General features: G+C 64.1%; 1 protein-coding gene across 1 annotated transcript in view; it reads left to right on the forward strand.

Annotated features, from left to right (window-relative positions):
- The window catches only part of KCNQ1 (potassium voltage-gated channel, KQT-like subfamily, member 1), a 326,604-nt gene extending 317,814 nt beyond the window's left edge, over positions 1-8,790 (forward strand). The window contains exon 23 of the mRNA XM_010837806.1: positions 8,395-8,790. Within this exon, the coding sequence (XP_010836108.1) occupies positions 8,395-8,625 (231 nt within the window). The 3' untranslated portion in view covers positions 8,626-8,790. The remainder of the gene's footprint in view (positions 1-8,394) is intronic.
- The last annotated feature ends 6 nt before the right edge of the window (positions 8,791-8,796 follow it).

Consider the following 8,796-nt stretch of genomic DNA (forward strand, 5'->3'; position numbering starts at 1 on the left):
AACAGGAGGCAGGTGGACAAGTCCAGTAGAGGTGATCACAACAGCGCTGGCCGGGGATGCCACTGGACTGGGCAGGGGCTGCTCGGGAGGCTGGATTCAGAGCGTGTGCCCTAGAGAACAGGTCGGGCATGGGTGAGCGCCAGGCGGATCCAATGCTTCTCTGTGTGGTGTCGGCGCCCCTTTCTGAGACGTGGGCAGGCCCAGGGCGAGTCAGAGTTCCTTTTGGAACCTGCTGGGCCAAGGTGCTGTGAGACCTGCTCACCAGTGAAGACGGAGTGGCCTCGGGGAGCACGCAGAGCTGGGCTGCAGTGCTGAGGGTGTCTGCGTGGACGGGTGCAGGCAGGTGGGGGTCCTTGGGCTGGGTGTGGAGGGCAGGCGAGGTTGTCCTGGTGGATGAGCACAGGGCAGGTGGGCGTGGCTTATGATAGAGATCCCAAGGTCCACCCCACTCAATGGTCAAGCTGGACCGAGTCACTGCTGGGGCATCCCCAGCAGAGCCCAGGCACCTGTGGGGCTGCCCCCAGGCAAGTGTGTGTCTGTGGGGCAGGCAGAAGGGTCTTGCTCCCATCACAGCCATCTCTCAGAGGGAAGCAGCCTGTCCTCCTAAGGGGTGGTCTGCAAGGGCCAACCAGGGACACACAGGCCCCCAGAGGGGTCTGGGGGTGACCAGGTCGTTGGCCATGCTGTGCCAAGGACCCGGCTGAGGGGTGACTGACTCGGGTGATGGCTCAGACCAGCTGCCGCCCTGTAGGCAGAAGAGTGAGAGGTTTGCAGGACCCGCTGGGACACAGTCCTCAGTCTGCAGCCTCTGAAATGCCCACCCTGGCTGATGCGTGAGGCCAAACCAAGGCACGCGTTCCAGGGGTCAGGGCACAATGGCTGCCCCATCGCCCACATCTTCTGGCCAAGGCTCACCCCCGCCTGGACTCCACCTGAACAGAAGACCCTGGGGAACAGGAGAAGGGCTGGTGTGTTGGTGACCGTGGGTCCCAGAGGCCTGTCTCCCAGTTAGGAGAGTTCGATTGGCCCCCAGGCAGTCCCTGTGCTGAGCGGCACAGCTCGCCCTCTGAGCGGCCCCCTCCCAGCAGCTTCACTGCCTAGTGCCAGCGTGCTCACTTCCGTGGCATGTGCCAAGGCCCAGGGGCCCGAGGTCCAGACAGATACACGTGCACCCTTGGGCAGCTCAGGGAATGATCTGGTGGTCTTGTGCAAAGGAACTGTGTGAAGACGGCCTAGGCACTCTTGCACATTCAGTCTCCCTGGTCTTATAAAGTTGGAGCACTCGTGTGCACACATATCTGTGCACACACGTCTGTGCACACACATGCCAACCAGCCCTCAGGCCACGCTGCACACATGCAGATTGCTAACAGTAGTTACAACAGTGGTCAACAGGAGACTTAATCCGTGTTTGCTGGATGCCAACTCCCCTTTCCAGCGGTTTCTTGTGTTCATTCAGTTAATCCTTACAACATCCTCCTGAGGGAGACTCAACCAACATGCCCATTTTACAGATGAGGAAACTGAGTTCGGGGAGGCAAGGTCAAGGTCATCCCACCGAAGAGGCAGAGGCAGAACATGAGCCCAGGAGCCTGTCTACTGCCCAGGCCCTCCTGAGGACCCTGCCCCACTGCCGTGGGGCCCACACACCCAGAATGCATGTGGGGGCCTCCCACGGACCACAGGGCACACACCGTGGCCCGGCCCGGCTGCCATGGGCCCGGCTCCGAGGCCATCTCCTGGGCCACCTGGGTGCGCCTTGTGCCACCGGACCAAGAGCTCGGCCGGCCGACTGGCCGCCCTGGGGACGGGCAGTAAAACCTCAGCAGCTAGAACGATGGCTGACTTTTCTCCAAGAGCTAAAGCACTAAGACAAAGTCATAAACACAATTACACCATCTCTTGCCATAAATCACAACGTTATGAAGCGCTGTGATCTATTTCCACTCATACCCAGCTCTGTGAGACCAGCCAGCCCCATGGGCTCTAACGAAAGGGTGATTTATGGGCGTTATTCCCGCGCTCTTGCCATGGGGGAGGGGTGTTCCCAAGCCCCAAGGAGTCGGGGAGGCCCGGCGCCGGGAGCAGGACCCACAGGCCCCGTGCGTGGTCTGGGGCCAGGTCTGGCTGCCACTGGGCAGGGACCTCCGGGGACAGCTGGGCCCAGGCGGTGGGTACCCTGCACCTCCACCCGCTTCCTCCTTGGTAGGAGGGCTCCTGGGGACTCTGGGGTCCAGGCTCTGGGCCGGGGAGCTTCCAGCGTGTTTGTTCCACACGTGTGAACGGGGCCCCTGTGTGCCAGCCAGACCAACAGAGGAGCAGGGCTCCTGGGGCCTAATTCTAATGGGAGGCACAGACGAGGACGGGCAGACGTAACCCCACGCCAAGGGCCTTGGAGGAAGTACGGGCAAGGGGAAGGCCGTGGCAGAGGAGGGAGAGGGCCTCAGATCAGTGCCTCTGGTGAGATCTGAGGGTGGGGGTGGCTGATGCAGGCGGGCGAGCAGCAGGAGAAAAGGCCAGGCCTGGCACAGGCACGTGCCACCGTGTTTAAGGACCAGTAAAGTCGCCTGGAGTCAGCGAGGAGGGAACAAGGGTGGGTGCACGCGTGAGTGCGTGCTAAGTCGTTCAGTCGTGCCCGACTCTTTGCAACCCCATGGACTATAGCCCACCAGGCTCATCTGCCCATGGGATTCTCCAGGCAGGAATACTGGAGTGGGTTGCCATGCCCTCCTCCAAGGGATCTTCCCAACTCAGGGATCAAACCCACGTCTCCAGTGTCTCCCGCCTTGCAGGAGCCACTAGGGAAGCCCAAAGAAGGGTTGGGGGTTGGAGGCCAGAAAGCAAAGGGAGACGGGTCTGGGGCCATGAGGGACTCAGGCTTCTCCCGGGAGTGAGATGGGAGCTCAGGAGGGTGTGTGATGTGAGCGGGTTTGTATTTCAGAAGAACTGCCGTGTAGAAGCACATTACAGGGGGAGGCCGGCTGGCAGGCTACTGCAATAGTCCTAGCATATAAAATCGGCACTCTGGCCTGGGCTGGGAGCTGTGGAGCTGTGGGTGCTGAGATGAGAATGGAAGGGACAGGGTGGGTGCTGAGAGGCAGGGGCCTCAGCAGAAGGGCAGGGAAGCCGTGGTTTCACGGTCTGTGTTCAGGCCTGAGGCCCCGTAGGGCCGCGCGTGCGGGTCCTGGGTGTGTCCCTGGCCTGAGCCTGTGCACCCAGGCTCAGGGGTCAGCAGACCACAGTGGTCACAGCAGGGTGGCCTCCCGTCCTGGTCAGTGGGGAAGGGCCAGAGGACACCAGGGCTGCAGCCGGTGCCCCTCTCCTTGCTGCTCTCTCTCAGTGACACCCCCTGCCCTTGACGTCGGTGCTCAGCGTTACCTGCATGCACCGAAGGGCACGGGGGCAAAGGTTGTAGGTCACAGGGACACCTACTCCCCTCCCTCACCAGGCTGCAGAATGAGGGCCAGGGTCGGGGCGGGGGGAGAAAGGGCATTCTATGGGGACAGAGAACCCAGGAGTCCCGGGCGGGGGGTGGGGGATGGGCCTGGGACCACGGCCTGAAACTCACTCTGCAGCCGCTAGGCCCAGAGGGGCAGGGTCGCCCTCTCAGACTGAGTCCTTCCCGTGTCCAGTGGGGCCCGACGTCCGAGGCTGCGGCCAGACTCTTTAGTAGGGGCAAGCGCGGGCCCCTCGTCCGCCAAGCGGCACTCGACACACCCCGAGTCCTGCCCCGCGTCCTGCCCCGTGCTGGGGGCTTCTCACTAACTGTATGCGTGCGAGGGGCAGCAGGGGGGAGCTGCCCACCCAGGGGACCTGGGGGTGTGACTCTAGCCCCGCGCAGAGCAGGTGGGCTTCTGCTCTGAGCCCGCCAGCCTGGGGCTCCCTTCCTGGCTGGACAGTCCCCCACTTGGCGGGCTCAGCACCCCTGCCGTGGGTCTCCAGACCTGCCCCACTGTTGGGTGGGCACAACCGGGCCCCTCAACCACGCCCAGAAGTTCAAGGCCTCGGGGCCTCCGCTGGGTCACCTGCCTGTGCGCTCAGGGGCAGCTGGGAGCAGCGGCTTGTGAGCTCGGCAGTGCTGGGCCGTGCAGGCCTGCGGCCAGGGCGCAAGGGGGAAGGCAGCCAGGCCGGCGGCAGCCCCTCTGTGCCCCTGCCCCCGACTTTTTGCTCCCAACCTCCCTGCGGTCTGTGGAGGGGGCGGGGAGAGGGGGCTTAGAGCCATGGCGGGAGGCCTGCCGGAAGATGGAGTGGGCCTGAGCATCACGGCCGTGTCCGCAGGCCCATCCCTGTGCTTGGGCAGGGCTCGCCAGGCTTCAGGCTCCCCCGCGCCTCCTTACCTACCTGGAATCCCCAGCTCTCTGCAGCCCAGCTGGATGCGTCCAGCTCAATGCCTGGTGTTGAGCATCGCCCCCTGAGAACGGCTCCGTGACCGTCGGTCCAGGAGAGGGTGCAGACAAAGGGAGCGCCCAGAGGACTTGTGTCCCGTGACCCCGCAGAGGGTCCTGGGCTGTCCCGAGAGGAGCCCCACCCCGCCTTCAGATGGCCCCAAAGGGACCCTGGCCCCCCAAGCTGCCCCCAGGGCCTGGGGCTCCTCCCCGTGAGCCACAGGCAGTCACGGCCCGTCTCCCGCCCATCTTTGGCCGGCACCACTGGCGGGTCCAGAGCTGGGATCAGGGCCGAGCAGGTTCTGCAAAATGTCCCTTGAAAGACTCTTTTTCAACATTTTCTTTTGAAAACAAATTCATAACCACATCAAACAGGGAGCCCGTCGCCTTGGGTTTGATCATCAGCCGCCCGGGGCTTTCGAACTGGCTGTTATTCTAATTGCTTTTTTTCTCTTCCGAGGGCCGTGAGTCGTCTTATGGTTATTAATTTGGTGAGTTGAGGCAGGGAACAAGGGCGCTTTGTTGGCCTTGCCCTTTTAGTCACTATCAAATTGCAAATAGTGACGAGACTCAAGATCCCCCAAACTGATGTGCCCCCGTGGTTCCTGGGGCACGCCGCCCCGTGCCCACAGTAGGCACTGCCTTCCCGCTGAAGGTGGCGGCGCCTGCCCTGGGCACCCGCCTGGACCGGTGACTTCTCTGCAGCAGGGGCCCGGCTCAGGCCGCTCCCTCCAGCCGGCTGACGTTCTCACCGCTGTCGTTCAGTCACTCAGTCGTGCCCGATGCTTTGGGACCCCGTGGACTGCAGCCCGATGGGCTTCCCTGTCCTCTGCTATCTCCCGGAGCTTGCTCACACTCCTGTCCATGGAGTCGGTGATGCCATCCGACCGTCTCATCCTCTGCTGCCCCCTGCTCCTCCTCCTGCCCTCCATCTTTGCCAGCATCAGGGTCTTTTCCAATGTGCTCGCAGCTGCTGCTGCTGCTGCTGCTGCTAAGTCGCTTCAGTCATGTCCGACTCTGTGTGACCCCGTAGACGGCAGCCCACCAGGCTCCGCCGTCCCTGGGATTCTCCAGGCAAGAACACTGGAGTGGGTTGCCATTTCCTTCTCCAATGCATGAAAGTGAAAAGTCAAAGTGAAGTTGCTCAGAAAGTGCTCGCCATCAAATATGAAGTGAGATACAGGCTCTCTGCTCAGAGCCAGGGGTGGAGGCGGGCAGGGAGGTGACCAGGAACCATCTCCCTGGGACGCGCTCAGCCTGGAGAAGCGAGGCTTGCTCGCTGACCTGTGTGCACAGGCTCCTACACGCCTGTCCTGCTCCATCCTTAAGAAAACCCTCCAGGGGGGAGCAGGATCCCCCACTTCTCAGCTGAGAAACTGGGGCCCAGGCAGGAGACCCTTCAGCCAGGGCTTAGGGCAGCACCTCACGTGGCCCCCAGACCCGCCTGGCCAGGCTCACCCCACACAGCGGGGCCGGGGCATCGGCCACTGTGCAGGGCAGGCAGGGCGGGGTGGGCTCAGGGGGCCAGCGGCGAGCAGCAGGCAGGCCCAGGTGGTACGGGCTCACCCATGGAGCCTTAGGAGGGGGCCTGGCTCAGGGCGGGGGATCCGGCCCACCTGCTGGTCACCACAGCCTGAAGCTGGACCCGGCGAGTGAAGGAGAGGATCTGTGTCCAGAGGACCCTGCAGGGGCGCCCAGAGGGTGGCTGGAGAACCAGGGGGATGGAGTGATGGCTGGGAGGGTCTGGCAGGGTCTGGGTGTGTCGGCCAGCTTCCCCGCTTCCCCACTTACCCACTGTCTCTCCCATCACACCGGCTGTGACAATTCACACTCCTCCCCAGACCCACTCCTCTCCTGTATGAGAAGGAGGGAGGCCCAGGCTTTGGGCTGACTCTGGGATTCTGACCCAGATCCCAGCTCCCCCAAGTCCCCAGCAGTCTGCCTAGTGGAACCGAGATGCCAGTAAGCCCCTCGAAACCCCCCTGACGTGAGCAGCAGCCCAAGGGGCCAAGGTGGGCTTGGCACCCGAGGGCCCAGGGCAGCAAGAAGGGCCCCGGGAGACCTCAAGGGCGAGCTCGCCCGCGCTGACAGCCCCTGGGACGGGCCCCTTCTCCAGCCAGGCCCAGGACCCCACCCCTTCCTGAATCCCAGCCCTCCTTCCATTTCCTCTTTTCCCGAGAACACCCCCATGGAGGCTTCCAGACCCACTTGCCTTTCTGGGCACTTTTGATGCTCAAGCGCCGTAAAGTGAAAATGTATGAAACCACAGATTTTCTTCCGTCATGTATTTGGGGCTTTAATTGAGGCCAAACCAATCAATACCCAAGCTGGGGCCCGCGCAGTGAAGCAACATGAAGTCTTGCCCGGACCAGCCGTGTGCAAGGCTCGTTCAAGGCTACTGAGCACCCAGGGTCCTCCCGACGGATCTCCCAGGGCGGCTTTGGGACTGGGGGTCCAGTCCTGCCGGCAGCAGGGCCCAGCAATCTTGGGCCAGTGAGAAGGGCAGGGTTTGGAGGTGATGGTGGGCAAGTCCCCGCCATAGGCCCCTCTGGCCCCTCTCCCAGGAGCACTTGCTTCTTCTAAGCCCAGCTTGGACCCCCAGCTTGGGCCCCCTCCCAGGAGTGTCTGCTTTAGTCCTCATGAACCACCCTTCCACGGCACACAGGTCTTCCCAACAAGGAACCTGGGGGTGGGGGCTGCAGCGGTCCCAACCAGAGACCCCAAATGAGACCCTTCTCCTGGGGCCCCGGGAGAGACCTGTCCTCTCATCCCCGCCCAGCCAGCCCCGCTCCTCCCCCTGACTCAGTGTCCCCCACAGGAGGGAGGCTATGGCCTGCCCCCAGCCCCGGGAAGCCTGACCTGGGCCCCCTGGGACCTGGCTACACAGGGTCCACGGCCTCCTCACCCTACTGTCTTCCCAGGGCCAACCCGCTTGGCCGGCACCCAGCTCCATGCGGCCCCGCGGTGGGGAGACTATGGAGGGCAGGGGGCCCAGATGGGTGCCCGGGAGTCTGGCCGCGATGGCACACACTGCCTACATCTCGAATCCCGCGTGTGTCCAGGTGGACGGCCGGCCCCAGCCAGCTCCGCCTGCCTGTGCTCGGCCCCGCGCTGAGCCTTGGCCGAGCCGCCATGGGGCTCTCACCCCCAGACATGCTCTCCCACGGGGCAGCTCAGTGCTCCTGGGGCCTGGCCCTTATCCCTGACCATCCAGCTGCCTCTTCTCCCTGCTCTGCCATTCCAAGGCTCCCCAGGGTTCCAGGTCCCCAGAGTGGATATTATTTTCTGACGGAGCCCACAGCGGAACAGCTCCCAAGGGTGCCACAGGCCCCGGGGACAGCCGTGCCTCCCCCCACAGTCTGGCCCACTTGGGGTCATGTTCTGTTCCCCACCCCTGCTTGGAGGGCCCTGGCCTCCTCTTCCCGCCGGGCTCACATCAGCCCCGTCCCCCTCTGGCCATCAGCCACACCTGCTAAGCACCTGTGGCCCCAGGTCCATCCTGCCTCCAGCTGCCCTCCAGTTTCATGGGCAACTCCACCTTGTGGGCTGGGCAACCCTGTGTTCAATGCAGGAAAGGCTTTGGTAGAAGTGCGGTGGGGATGTGGCCCTGGCTGACCCTTGGGCATTGGCATGGATAGGGTCTGGGTTTTCCAGGGACTAGTGAGTCCTCTAGTGAGTCGGGAACAGGGCTGGGACGAGGGGACGGCCTGGGGCACGAGCCCTGTTGGAGGCGTGGAGGGGAGTGGGTCGAGGAGGAGCCCCGCCCTGTGACCGGGAGCCCTTCGGCAGAGATAGCCACTCAACCCCGGTCTCAGGCGAGGGCTGCTGAGCAAGACTCCTCAGGGCACGCGTGTGCACACACACAGACACGCACAGGTGCCACAGACGCCACAGACACACACGTGCGTGTTCCATAAACAGGCCGCCCCGCCCACCCTCAGGGAGCCCTGACCCGAGGCCGCCCCGCCGCTGCCCTGCCGCCGGCTCACCTCTGCTCCTGTCCCCACAGGTAACTCAGTTGGACCAGAGGCTGGTGCTCATCACAGACATGCTGCACCAGCTGCTCGCACTGCAGAATGGAGGCCCCCCTGTGGGCCGGCCCCCCAGCACAGCAGGGGCCCAGGCCGTCCAGCCTTCAAGCGGCGGCTCCATCAACCCCGAGCTCTTCCTGCCCAGCAACGCGCTGCCCACCTACGAACAGCTGACCGTGCCCCATGGGGGGCCCGACGAGGGCTCGTGATGGGGGCACAGGGCCCCTGAGAGGGGAGGCCTGCGGGAGGCCCGCCCCCCATCCAGCACGGCTCCACTGGGCCTCGGCCACCTCTCAAAGGCCGGAGGGCGCGGTCCCGCTCCACCAGGCCCCTGACACCCAGTGGGTCGCGCGGCTCCCTGGCCTGGACTGGGGGGCTCG

This window comes from Bison bison, unplaced genomic scaffold (genome assembly GCF_000754665.1).
Source record: "Bison bison bison isolate TAMUID 2011002044 unplaced genomic scaffold, Bison_UMD1.0 scf7180017864080, whole genome shotgun sequence".
NCBI lineage: Eukaryota > Metazoa > Chordata > Mammalia > Artiodactyla > Bovidae > Bison > Bison bison.